This window comes from Prionailurus viverrinus, chromosome B3 (assembly GCF_022837055.1).
Source record: "Prionailurus viverrinus isolate Anna chromosome B3, UM_Priviv_1.0, whole genome shotgun sequence".
NCBI classification, from domain to species: domain Eukaryota; kingdom Metazoa; phylum Chordata; class Mammalia; order Carnivora; family Felidae; genus Prionailurus; species Prionailurus viverrinus.
Genome location: NC_062566.1, coordinates 106,091,596 through 106,105,404, shown reverse-complemented (window position 1 = coordinate 106,105,404; position 13,809 = coordinate 106,091,596). Strand labels below are relative to the sequence as shown.

Genomic DNA, 13,809 nt, shown 5'->3' with positions numbered 1-13,809 from the left:
AAACTTCGCAGCTTAAAATAAAACAAATTGATTATCTCGTAGTTTTCATGGCTCCAGAGTACAGGCATAGCTTAGGAAGGTCCTTGGCTATTACAAGGCCATCACAAGCCTACTATTAAGGTGCCATCTGGAGCACAGTTTCTCTTCCAAGTTCATTTAGGTTGTTGGGAGAATTCAGCCAGTTTTCCTGCTGGCTGTTGGCTGGGGGGTCACGCTCTGCTTCTAAAGGCTGCCCAAGGGTCCTAGCCCCACGGGCCTCTCCTAATGTCACAGCTCACTTCATCAAGCCAGCTGGAGAATCTCTCTAGTCTGCTATTAGGGAGTCTTATAATCTATAAACGTGATTAATCATGTATTCATGGGATTGACTATCCCATTACCTTAGCCATATACTATAACCTAGTTAATAGAGTGGCTATCTCATCACATACTCTCATATTCCTACCCACACTCAAGGAGAGGGGGTTATATAGGTTGTGTACACCAGGGGCAGGAATATTGGGAGCCTTCTTAGAATTCTATTGACCAAAACCATCCCTATTCACTGCAACACCCTCACTTCACAGATGGGGGGAAACCGAGGCCCATGGAGGAAAACAATAAATTATCCGAAAAGTCATATAGGAGTTATCACGACACAAAGAACTAGACCCTGGCCTCCAAAATCCCTGTCTAGAGCCTGCCACTGTCCCAACCTTCCTTCTGCCATTTGGCATGACTGAAGATAAGGTTGTTCTTCAGGAGAACAGGGGGGCAGCACCACGAAGGGGAGCTATACCACCAGTCATTGTGTAGCTTCCATACGCAGGAAGAAATGAAAGAACACTTACCTGAAGGGTGCTAGCGTGCTGACTCAGCATCTTTGAAGAGTCATAGTCAGCAGGATTAGCCAGCAAACGGCTGGTATTTTCTGTCCAAGCCTCAGTACTCTTCAAAAGGTCATGATATGCCTCCATCTTAAGTATGGCCTGTGAAAGAAAGGCACGAGCAAATAGTCTGACTCCTTCCACTTGAGTCAAGTGATTCTTCAATGGAGAATTTGTTACCGTAAGTCAGGCCCTGCAGGGTTCCACTCCCTGTGGCTGGGGCAACTCGCCCACCCCCTCCAGGTTTTCACATTTCTAACTTTTAAGACTAACCCCGACCATAGGTAGAAAGGATTTATGAAGTTGTACCCTAATGCTATGGGTCTCAGGAACAGTTCCCAGTTAGCCTTGCAACTAGTCTGGTTCCCATTTTATGCTTCATTCTGAAAACTGGATTCGTATTTTGTCTTCCCATACAGGGCCTTGTCTTAGTATATCCCAGTTCCTCTGGGACTAGGCTCCTGCCTTGTTCTTGCTAGATTACATGTACAACTCACCCACCATGACCCCTATTTGGAAGGGAGGGAGAAAGTGTCTTGTTCCTGAATGACATTCTTTCTTGTTGCTGGCTCCCTGCAGGGACTCTTGAGATTGTTTGTTGGAAATGCCCATTGCTATTGGGAAACCCAATGCTCTCCTGGACTCCTGCTTCGGTCCGACTTTGGGACACCTGCGGTCCGACTTTGGGACTGCTTGCCCAGTCAGACTTCCTGCTGATGACAGCAGTTAAATCTGTCCTCCCAGCGCCCACCTGACCCTATCATCTGGCTCTAGCTTCAGAACCCGAAACTGGCAATTCAAGGGAAAATGGCTGCCTCAGAGTATATATTTTAGTTTTGTTTTAAAGCCCTTTCAATACAAGCTAAGCGTAGTTATCACGTGTTACTGTCATACCTTATTTAACTGTGAGGTTCTAGATTCTGCTCTCTGCGATACTTGCTGATACTGCTGGAAAGGAATCATCAAGTTATCCATCCATTCTTGAGCCTGTCCTGGATCCTGTTCAACAATGTCCTGCACTTCAGAATCCAGCTCATTTAGCTTGGAATGCCAGAGATCTAGCTCGTCCCACATTTTCTGGAGAAGGAAATCATGAGTCACTTTGAATGCAGAGGTCCTGGTTCATTGTGTTAATTCCTAGTCTTTGCACTGTATTTGCACCTGTAAGTGCTACCAAAACAACATCACAGGCACACTTATTCACTTATGCCCCCAAACCACTTGTGACCTAAATTGAAAAACACCATTTCTGAGGTCTCTTAGTCTACCTATATTTGTTTCACAAACAGAATTGGCTGTTAGGGAACAGAAAGACCTAGACATTTCCAGACACAAATGACACCGAACAAGGTCAATATAACCTTAGTCTTTCAAGAGTGATGAGGTAACATTATGTTTAAAAGAGGCTTCAGTAATCACACACACAGACACACACACACACACACACACACACATGCATCCTCATGTGCGCCTGTGTGTGTGTATTTAATCTAGAAGACAATTTTTTAAAATTTTATTTTAGAGAGAGTGTGCGATTGGGGGAGGGGAGCACAGGGAGAGAGAGAGAGAGAGAGAGAGAGAGAGAGAGAGTGAGAGAGAGAGAGAGAGAGAGAGAGAGAGAATCTCAAGCAGGCTCCACACTCAGTGCAGAGCCCGACATGGGGCTCAATCCCACTTCCCTGGGATCATGACCTGAATGGAAATCAGAGTTGGACGCTCAACCGACTGAGTCATACAGGTCCCCCAAGAAGACGATTTTTACTAAGTGTAAAAACAAAGCTAACAGAAAATATCTGTTTTGGTTTAGGATTAATGCAGTGGCAGAAAATTCTAGCAAATAGATTGGATTCAAGCCTGACCTTGTATTGTCAATGGAATTCTCAAAGGTAAAATATTTAATTTGTACTTAATATTTGCTTAAGAACCCAACTTTTAGAAATGGGAAAAGTAGACTGGTTAACTTAGCTTCCTCTACTTATTAAGGGTCAAGATTTTGTCCAAAGGTGAGCCATATTTTGACCTATTTTTAAAAGTCTCCATTCATATTAGAATAATTCCTTAAAACATAGATTAGAATAAGAATGCTCTTCCATATGCAGGAGTTTACTCGGGGAATTAAGTGGTAGAAAATCACGCTTATGTACAGTTTTACCTAAGACTTTATTTCCCAAGATATTTTACAAGGCAAATAAATTTGGGATTTCTATTTTCCTGCTTCGCCTTGTAGTCTAAAGAAAAGTTGTTAATTCCACTCAAATCCTATTGAAATATATATATTTTTTTAAATTTTTTTTTCAACGTTTATTTATTTTTGGGACAGAGAGACACAGAGCATGAACGGGGGAGGGTCAGAGAGAGAGGGAGACACAGAATCGGAAACAGGCTCCAGGCTCTGAGCCATCAGCCCAGAGCCCGACGCGGGGCTCGAACTCACAGACCCCGCGAGATCGTGACCTGGCTGAAGTCGGACGCTTAACCGACTGCGCCACCCAGGCGCCCCGAAATATATTTTTTAATCAAATAAGTTTCAGAAATATTCCACATCATATTCCCCATGTTAATTCACGTTAGAAAACAAAAACTCCGAGAATTGCTCATAGAAACATGCTAGCTTTAAAAAAAAAAATTAGTATTTATAATGTTTCTTATATCAGTCTTTCCAGGATAAGGTCCTTACTCTCCTTTACTTGTGAAAAGGCTAGTTCACAATCACAGGTTCTCAGGGGTTCAGGCATATTCCCACCATGGAAAAACTGAGAACAATTCTTAAATGCAATCTTCTCTACTAACCCTCTGCAGGTGACATGCAGTAAGGGGGCCCTATAGGCTCTGGGTGAGCATCTCTGTGCTTCAGATTCATCCAAAGAGCACACCCTGATGACTGAGGAACAGGAGGAATGCTAAATGCTGAAGGAAATTAAAGGACGGATATTACCTTTTGAATTTCCTGAGCTTTCTCGATATTTTTGCTTTTCTGCTGCAACATCTTTTCCACATTGTGAAGCCCTTTGTTAATCTCGTCTATTTTTCTACTCATCGTATATGATGGTGAACTTTTCAAAACTTCACTGCTAATCTGTTGTAACGAGAGAAAGATACGTTTGGCTTACAGATGTGCTCCATACTCTATTCACAGGTCCAGGTGATAGAAGAGATAGGTACATTGTTACGTGATTTTACTTACAAAAATCCTGTAAAGGCTAGGGGGGACATCCCAAACCATTATTAGCTAACACATTAATGAGAGGGTAGACTAGCAGGCTAGGAAGTAGGAGCTGTGCTGACCTGACCTTTTAAGTCCAATCTAAAAAAAGGAGAAGAAAATCAATCAACAAGAATTTGTTGTAATCTACAGATTGTACTACAGGTCTGTGCTGAATTGGGCGAAGCTACTGAGTGTACTATCTGAGACAGAGCCCAATGGAGCAAATGATATGAAAAAATCCAAGGGAGGTAAATAATTTATTATACAGTCTCTCATTTTATGACAAAGACCTCTGCATAGGACTGTTCTCAATAAAACCCAGCTTATTCTCAAGCTGACTTAAAAATAATGTAATTCTCACCATAATATTCATTTGGGTGAAATAACCCTCTAAAACTCACTATTTCTTGAGGCACAAAGCTCAGTTTTTCTCTGCGTGAATGTTTATAGTGTATGTTTTCACAGCAATCTGAAATCTAGTAGCTGAACAGTGTAGCTTTTTTATCTGAATGATTTTCTTAAGAAAATAACTTGGGCTAGGAAAGATAACAAATGAATGTGGAATGTGTCATTTTTCAAATACCTGATTAGTTCCTGTTCTTGGTTTTTTGGTTGTTTTTTTTTGGTTTGTTTGTTTGTTTTAGCCATGTTGTTGATAAGGCTTTCTCCCAGCAGCCACTAAATAACCAAATAATACTTTACGCTTCTGTATAATCCTTTAACCCTTTTAAAAACAACTATATCTGTATAACTATTACAACTAAAACCTTCCAATGCAGATGGTACACAGAGAGAAACTAAACAAAGGTTAAATGACTTGCTTATGGTTACACATCAGGGGAGAACGTGAACTTGTCCTGAGAAGCCCCAAGTCACTCTGGAGTCCCAGGCTCTTTTTCACATTTCAGGATGTTGATACTCTTGTAAGATGTTTTTATTCCACAGACCATAATGCAGTTGAGATTTTTAGGGGAAAAATTTAACCCTATGTTAGTTTTTAAACTGCTGTAATAGCTATTTATTGCCATGTAACAATTTTTCTGATATTCGGGACAGTTATTCTCTTGGCCAAAAGGCATATAACTTAGGTACGTTAGGAGAGACCAAGATTTAGGAAAAGTCAGCAGCCCTTCAAATTATACAGTATGGTTCTGAGTCTGCCTGGATCCTTCACACACCAAACAAGCAAAATCAGTTGCAATCTGTTACAAATATACAAGGTACAGCTGACACTCTCAACCCTAGATTTAAGAGTGATTCTGATTATTTATTTTCTTGGGGATTTTCACATGAAAAGAAGAAAAGATTTTCACATGAAGTATTCACAGAAACAAATTTAGTTGCTCTCAAAACACTATTTTCTTAAAATAAATCAATAGTGCTTGATTCTTGAGAAGGTATCTCATGGAAGTATCTCATTTTCTTCTGTGTTAAATCAACAACATTTGTCATAAATGTATATTAGGAGTATATATGTTTTTTCACGGGTCAGATTTGCCTAAGAAAACCGCCAAAGAAGTTAACTGGTTTGAAATGTGATTTCCTGTGTATGTGCTTGATATCTATTTTATTAAGCTAGGGGTATTCCAGATTTCAAAAAAGAACACAAAAATCTTTCTGTGGATGCCAGACCAAACAGAATTTTGTTCTGCTGGATGGATGTAGGCTGCCCTTCTAGGATCTAATAAATCTGTCTTGCTAACGTCTTGGGTCTCCAGTACTAGGAAACATTTCCCACTTGTTCTTCTAACTTTCAGATTCATCCATTCGGGGATGAAGATTTGCTCAGATGTGTTTGTGAGGACACCGTGTCTTAGATGCTATTCCTGGTGAGTTGTGAAATTCGTATTCTAATTGCCCTTGGTAGCAATTTTAAAACACTCACAGGGAGGGAATACATTTTACAGCAAAGTATTATTCATGTCCAAAATTTTAAAGTGATTCTCCGTTTAAAAAAAAAAAAAAAGCCCAAGTAAAAGCTAACGGACAATTCTATTTTTAAATGCAAGAGAAGAAAAAAACTAAACATCCTGACAACTAAAAATAAACACATTGTCTAATTCTGTTATCTGTCACTTATTTAGAGCAATTTCACCTCAGTATTCAATACACAAAATTATCACTTATCTAAACCCTATAAAAACAGTCATAGTTGAAATCAGGGCAAATGAAAATGTGACATTACGTCGTCTTTTCTTTATATCTCTTCAACTCGTAAATAATAACACTAGTACAAACATTATCATTACCTTCTCGTCTATGTCTTCTAATGCTTTTCTGCATTCTTCCACCTGGGATTCAATCTCTGCAGGGACTAGGGTATACATTTCAGAATACTTGATTCGCAGTTTTTCCATAATATTCTCAAAAGTCAGCTTCCCTTTCTTAAAAATGCTTTGAAGCTCCTAAAAACATCAAGAGAGTTTCAAATACTCACAGGACAGGGAGAAAGTGTAACTCTCAAAGTAAAAGCAGCTTCCCAGCACATCCTTATGATTTAAATGAGCACACTTTGCATGACAAAGCCTCACTACTGATACAAGCCGATTAAGCCGGAGAGATACTCTGCTTGGTCAGATGATGCTTTCTAGTTTGTAAGAATTAAACTTGATATCTCTTCATGGTGTCAAACCATTGTCCTAACAAGACATTACAACATCTCCTGCTTCTAAAATACCTCTAGGATCTGACTGTATCTCACTTGCAGTCTTGATCTAGAAAGCCACAAGTAGCAAAAAAGTTTCAAAGAAGTTTTTTTGTTGTTGTTGTTATTAACTTGTTGCCATTTCTGCTTCTTCCTACATTATCATCACAATGATTCAAGGCCACTAAAAGCCCTACGCTTGAAGCAAAAGTGTCTGCTTTCATGTAATTAGACAGCCCAGCAGAGCTCAACTTCTTTCAAAAGGGAGGGTTCCAGTTCCCTGCAAAGAATGTGGGCTTTAAAAGATAAAAGAAACCTGAACAAATAGTCTATTGGTTGTGGCCTAGAAACAAAATCTGATCTACGTTCTCCTGCACTAATTATAAAGGAGAAACTCATTTGTTTGGGAAAGTCTCCCAAAGATCCAGTGGAAAAATCCTTCTTGACTTTACTGTGGCTTTTGGGGGGTTTGTTTTGTTTTTACAGTAACTGTTCAGTAGCATTATTTGTGTTAATAGGTTGAGTCACCACACTGAAGAATGATTACAATTTTGAATGACTCCGTGATGTGTCACTGTTTTCCTTTTCTTTACCCTCAGCAGAGAACAAATCCAGAGGCAGAAAGTTAGAGAACAATGCCATTCAGACAAAGGTGGGGTTTGAAGTACAGTGCCGTCCGGTTTTATCTAGACCTAGTCAGAGAATATAGAGCTACACTTGGATGGGTTCTCCATGAAGACTGAGGGAGAGTAAATTCCCTCTATCAACACTGAGCAATGGTTAACAACCACACGTGATTTTTGAGTAAACTTCCAAATGTCTGTTTCGCTTGTTACCACTGGACTGGAGTCATTCTAAAAGACATGAGGTCCCAAATGACACGGGGGCGTGTGCACAGCCCTTAGGATACTGTGATTTAAGAGATACAGTTCGTCTTCAGCCCTGGTTCCTGAGCAGTTTCTAAGGCCCTTGGGATTTCTGGGATAGGAGTAAAGGAGTGCATTTTGTTATTCATAACAAGCCCTTTTCAACTATACCTGAGTTTATGCTAATAAGTGACTTCTGGGGGCTCCCCCAGATAGATTCTCGATGGGGGGCGGGGCTGGTTGCCCGAGGAACCAATCAAGTGAACTTCCAGCCCCATTTCCCAACCCCCTAGGGTGGGGCCAGGTGCTAGAGATTGAGTTAATCATCAATGGCCAGCGATTTAACCAATCGTGCCTGCATAATGGGACCACCATAAAAAACCCTAATCGATGAGGTCTGGAGAGTCTGGAGTTGGTGCTGGGAGAGCGGCACACTCAGAGAGGGCTTGGAGGCTCTTCGCCCTTACCTCGGTCTATGCATCTCTTATCGACGGATCCTGAGTTGCATCCTTTATAACAAACCAGTAATAGTAAAGTGCTTTCCTGACTTCTGCAAGCCATTCTAGTAAATCATGAACCCCGAGGAAGCGGTCGTGGGAACCCCTGATTGATAGCCAGTCTGTCAGAAGTACAGGAGGGCCAGAACTTGTGATTAGCATCTGAAGTGGGGGGCGGTCTTGTGGGAGTGAGCCTTTAATCTGCGTGGTCTGTGCTAACTCCTGCTAGTTAATGTTAGAATTGAATTGAATTGAATTGAATTGAATTGAATTGAATCATTGCTTTCCAGAGACTTGGGGAAGAAACTCCACACATTTGGTACCAAAAGTGTTGTGAGTAAATACGGTGGCACCTATATCAGAGGTAAGTAGTACATCCTACTAAAGGCAGTAGTCTAACACCCTACTCAATAAATGCTCTGAGACCCCTGTTCACCAAACACGCCTGAAAAGGGGTTGAAGCAGGACTGCTTGGTCCAGACCGGCCTACCTCCCTGCTCTCTACTGTGATAGGAAAAGACAAGATTCAGTAGGCTGAGAGGGAAAGGTTAGGACCCGAGGTCCCAGGGTGGGGGAAAATGCACATTTTGGAACAATGCTGGGAGTGTCTGACCACAGCAAACCCCCTGGGGCATAAGGTTCCTCTTAAGAACGTAACAGGTACCACCTATTCCCCTCCCCCTCAGGTTTCCCTCAGGAATTTGACAAAAGACCTAACTGAAAGTAAGTAGTAGACCATAAACCATTTGACCCACAAGAAATGATATGGCCATAGATCTCCCCTCATACAATGGAATTGGGCCAATCAGGAGTGGACAACCCAAGCACCTAGAGCATCAAGCCAATAAGGACAGACACTGAGAAGGAACAAGGGGAAGAAAAGAGGGGCGAGTCCAGGACGTTATAAAACAAAGGCCCTTGCCTACAGTCGGGAGCATTCACCTTCAAATGCCCCTTCTCTGTAAAGAGAGCTTTCATACTAGTCTTACTTTCTAATCTTATACCCTAATAAACTTTTGCCTGCTGTTCATTCTGTGTCCACCTCTTCATTCTTCAAAGCGGCGCGACGATGAATCCCAGGTATTGAGGTGAAAAATCCTGCAACGCTTCTCTGCACTCCAACCACACTGATCTTCCCCTGTGGCTTGGCCCCACCATGCCACGGGGCCTTTGCCCGTGCTTTCCTCGCTCCTGGGCCACTCCCTCCACTCCAGTCACAGAGTTACCCCTGCCCCAAGGAATTTGCATTCAAGACTGCAGACCTGTATCAGCCACATTCACTGGTTCCTCACTTCATTCCTCACTCACCTCGAACTGGCCTGCCTTTTCTGGGTGGTCGTGTAATTCCATGTTTTGGAAAGAAGTTGCGGTCTGTTGGAATAAATTCTTCAAAGTACTTATTTCTTTTGTGAAGGAATGTCTTTCTTGGGTTTCATTCTCCACCAATTCCTTATTTTCTTGAGCTTTCTGAAAAAGCCTAACATAACATCAAAATAAAATTGTTCTTATCCTGCTGTCTTGGGAAATAATTTTTATTTCAACAATTAACACAATGTCAGCATAGTTCGCAAAAGAAGATGATTTTTCCCGAGAGAAAAGTACCAATTTTCAGTGGTTTATGTACTACATATACAAACATATACCAACCAAATTCTATCACTCAGTCAAAAGCCTCTCCAAACTTTCATCTCAAAATATCCTCTTTTTGGGGCTCCTGGGTGGTTCAGTTGGTTAAGCATCTGATTCTGGATTTAGGCTCAGGTCGTGGTCTCACAGTTTGTGAGTTTGAGCCCCGCATCAGGCTCTGCGCTCACAGTGCGGAGCCTGTTTGGGATTCTCTGTCTCTCAGTCTCTCTCTGCCCCTCCCCCGCTCCTGCTCTTATTCTCTCTCTAAGTAAATAAACTTTAAAAAAAAAATCCTCTTTTCACACTTTACATTCCAACTGCTGTCTCCATCTGACTTTTCTCCACATGATCCGTCAGTTCAACTGAATATGACTTAGAGGTGAGAATGGAGTCATGCATGGGTGGGCTCTTGGGGACAGATGACCCCATTTGCTGTGGATGTAACTACCATATTAGTAGAGGAATTTAAGAGGGTACAGTCTTTCCTGAGAGCTATTTGGTAAGTACTTCTACCCATAAACATATTATATCCTTTGACCCACTGATTCTGCTTCTTGGTGTCTTTCTCAAAGAATTAATCACAGATGCAGAGATTCTGGCATAAGAATATTCACTACAGTGGTTTCTTTTTAATGTTTACTTATTTTTCAGAGAGAGAGAGAGAGACAGAGACAGAGCACAAGCAAGGGAGGGTCAGAGAGAGAGAGGGAGACACAGAATTTGAACCAGGCTCCAGGCTCTGAGTTGTCAGCATAGAGCCCGACGCGGGGCTCGAGCTCTGAATGGCAAGATCATGACCTGAGCCGAAGTCGGACGCTTAACCGACTGAGCCACCCAGGAGCCCCCTCACGACCATGTTTTTATAAAAGTGAAAACCATGTATAACTTAAATATTCTATAATAGGAGTTTGGTTAAATAAATTATGGTATATTCACATGGTGAAATATTACATAATTATGTTTTAAGGAACATTTAATGGCATAGGAAAACTAACATGATATGCTGATAAATGATTTAGCACGCAACAAAACAATATAGTACTATCATAATTTGTTTAAAAATAGAATTATAACAAAAAAAGGTAAGTGATTGGCAGTGATTGTTGTTGAACGATAAAATTAAAGAGAGGGGTTATATTAACCTTTATAATTTTCCACATTCCCTGAACCACCTGTAATGAATATGTGTTACAAAAATAGAAAAAAAAAAAAAGCAATCATGAGTAAAAAAATTCAACGGCTATTCATCCTCAATAATACCAGGATACAGAATATGGACTGTTTTTCATCATTGTTACTGATCTTTTCCATCTGCACCCCCCCACCCCCCCGCTTCTTTGAGTATAGTTGACACGCAATGTTACATTAGTTTCAGGTGTACAACTTAGTGATTTGACAGGTTTATACATTATACTACACTCACCCCAACTATCGTGTTACATCACTGTCACAATACTGACTACATTCCTTATGCTCTGCTTTTTATTCCCAGAGTTACCGATTCCATAACTAAAGGCCTGTACCTCCCACTCCCCTTCACTCATTTTGCCCACCCCCCACCCACCTCCCCTCTGGTTCTGCTTTGTGTTCATTTATACCTTTTTTTTTTTTAAGATTCCATTTATGAGTGGAATCACATTTGTCTTTCTCAGTATTTGTCTTTCTCAGGCTGACTTATTTCACTTAGCATAATACCCTCTAGGTCCATCCATGTTGTCTCAAATGGCCCAATCTCATCCTTCTTTAAGGCTGTGTAATATTCTGTTGCACACATATACCACATTTTCCTTATCTATTCGTCCATTGATGGACACTTAGGTTGCTTCCATGTCTTGGCTACTGTAAATAATGCTGCAATAAACATAGAGGTGCATGTATCTTTTAGAGTTAGTGTTTTCATTTTCCCTGGGTAGACACTTAATAATGGAGTTACTGGATCCTGGGGTAATTCTATTTTGAATCTTCTGAAGAACTGTCGTAATAGTTTCCACAGTGGATATACATTGCCAACACTGTATACTTTTCTGTGTTAACGCAATTCCATCATACCATTTGCCATTATTCTATATTTTTATATTTTCAATAGCCAAGATTCTCTAAATTTTAAGCCTGAGTCAGCAAGCACGTTGTCTTAATAGTATTTCATAAGACTTACTTGTTGCATCGTTCTTGCATCGATGTAATCTCTTGAAATGCTGGACCAGTTTCTACAGCCTGTAAGCTTTGGGGAGCATTCTGGATACTTCTTAGGCGCTGAAGAAGTAAGGTCAGTAATAGCTGCTGCTTCTCCACATTTTCTTGGTAACGGCATAAACAGTCTAGCAGCTCACAGAGCTCCTCTGTGGTGGCCGCCTCTTTTGTTTTAGAAATTTCAGGGAGATCTTCTTGAAGGTTATCTAAAATAATTGCTTCTCGTTCAATCTAATTCAATAAACAAAAGAGAGAGAGAGAGAGAGAGAGAGAGAACTAAAATAACTAAACTGTACTTGGATCGCCTCAGGAGCTGAAGCATACCTTGGGAACCATAATTTTTGTGCACTGGCCCTTCAAAGGGTTCCTGATGCCATATCCTCACTCGAAGTAGCATCCGTCTTCCTATAGCTGGGAATATTATTCCTCTGCTTTTGGAATCCCATAGCTCCCAGCGATCGATCATGTAGATATGTGATTACTATGAAATACTGCTATTGTGAGCTGAAGGAAACACTGTTGAGTATTTTCATAAATAATTTTTCTCTGTTTCAGATTTCCATTGCACAAAGCAGTTATCTCTTCTGAAACACCTATAAGGCAGTTCGAATGAGCTTCACCAAATTGCAACTACTAAGAGGTTGGGTGACTGCTGGATAATTTTTCTACAGGTGACTTTTCTTTCACATCCCATTCCTACATGCCCAAAAAAGTAAGTCTGGTACTTCCTCATGCCCCTAACACCCATGCCAAAGGGAAAGCAGTCCTGACTAATCATGTATTTACCAACATGGCTATATGCAGAACCCAGAACTACATAACCTAATACATCACATGTCTGCAAAATGGAGTCCCATCATCCTTGAACTCAGAATGAAGACACAGAAAATCAGATCCCTCCACGCACCTCTTCAGACCCTGTGGTCCTCGCCTCAGCTGTACCCCACAGTCACCACATTCTGCCCCAGCAGTATTGTTAACTCTCCCGCCCTGACATTCAAACTCAAGTCAGGCACCTTGCAATCTGGACAGTACAGAGTAGCACTCTGGTCAACTACCTTTCTGATATCACGCTCCCTGAAATGATAAACGAAAACCTGCCAAAGGGTCGAACGTAAAGCCTGTGAGAATTTAGCAATTCCAGCATAAATTAAGTTTCCAGGAGCTCAGTGGTCGAGCGCCTGCCAGAATTCCATGGCGTAAAGCTCAAGTTGTTCCGTCTTATGTCTCTACCACTAAGAAAGCACTGGAATTTGCCCACTGAGATTTTGGAGGCAGCATATGCTATACTTGAGAATATTGCTCAGCTCCATTTATCAGAATGCTGCCAAGCTTGAGGGGGGTCTGGGCAAAAAGAGGCACTGCTCTAGGGTCAGATTATGGGATAAACTGCCCTGCCACTTGGGTCATATGACCCAGTTGAGTCCCCGGGTCACTGCAGGGTGTAGGTATAGGCTGGCCTCTCAAAAGACCCAGTTATGGAATGTATGCTTTCCATCACCTCAGACCTGAATTCAGTTGCATCAGAAATGCTGGTTCTCAGGCAGGCAGCCACACTTCCACCAGGGAATGAGATAGAAGGGTTCCACTGGGATGTCTGGCAACCTTCCTGCCAGGGAACCAGCAGGCAAAGAAAGGACGTGCTGTAGTGTCAGAGATAATGGTATCTAGGGTCTCGAATACACATCAGGGTGGAAAGAAGTAGGTCTGTAATCTAGAACTTAATGGAACATCTCTTGGTGCTTCCATGAAGAGCAACAACAGCAACCATGACCTAATAAGAGTAAAGCAACTGAAGGCCTGACCTTCCCAGTTCCAGTTCCCCTCGTCCCCCACACCTGTTCCTGGAGATCACTTTCCAAAATAAACCACCTGCCTGCAAGCCCCATCTCAGGCTCTGCCGTCTGCTGTAAGT

General features: G+C 41.5%; 1 protein-coding gene across 11 annotated transcripts in view; it reads right to left on the bottom strand.

The window, feature by feature from the left end:
* The window catches only part of SYNE2 (spectrin repeat containing nuclear envelope protein 2), a 342,533-nt gene that overhangs the window by 130,240 nt on the left and 198,484 nt on the right, over nucleotides 1-13,809 (bottom strand). For all 11 annotated transcript variants that reach the window (XM_047864572.1, XM_047864571.1, XM_047864576.1 and 8 more), the window contains exons 52-57: nucleotides 11,860-12,125; nucleotides 9,387-9,555; nucleotides 6,321-6,476; nucleotides 3,802-3,942; nucleotides 1,761-1,943; nucleotides 831-968 (exon numbers count right to left, since the gene is read on the bottom strand). In XM_047864572.1, the coding sequence (XP_047720528.1) occupies nucleotides 831-968; nucleotides 1,761-1,943; nucleotides 3,802-3,942; nucleotides 6,321-6,476; nucleotides 9,387-9,555; nucleotides 11,860-12,125 (1,053 nt within the window). The remainder of the gene's footprint in view (nucleotides 1-830; nucleotides 969-1,760; nucleotides 1,944-3,801; nucleotides 3,943-6,320; nucleotides 6,477-9,386; nucleotides 9,556-11,859; nucleotides 12,126-13,809) is intronic.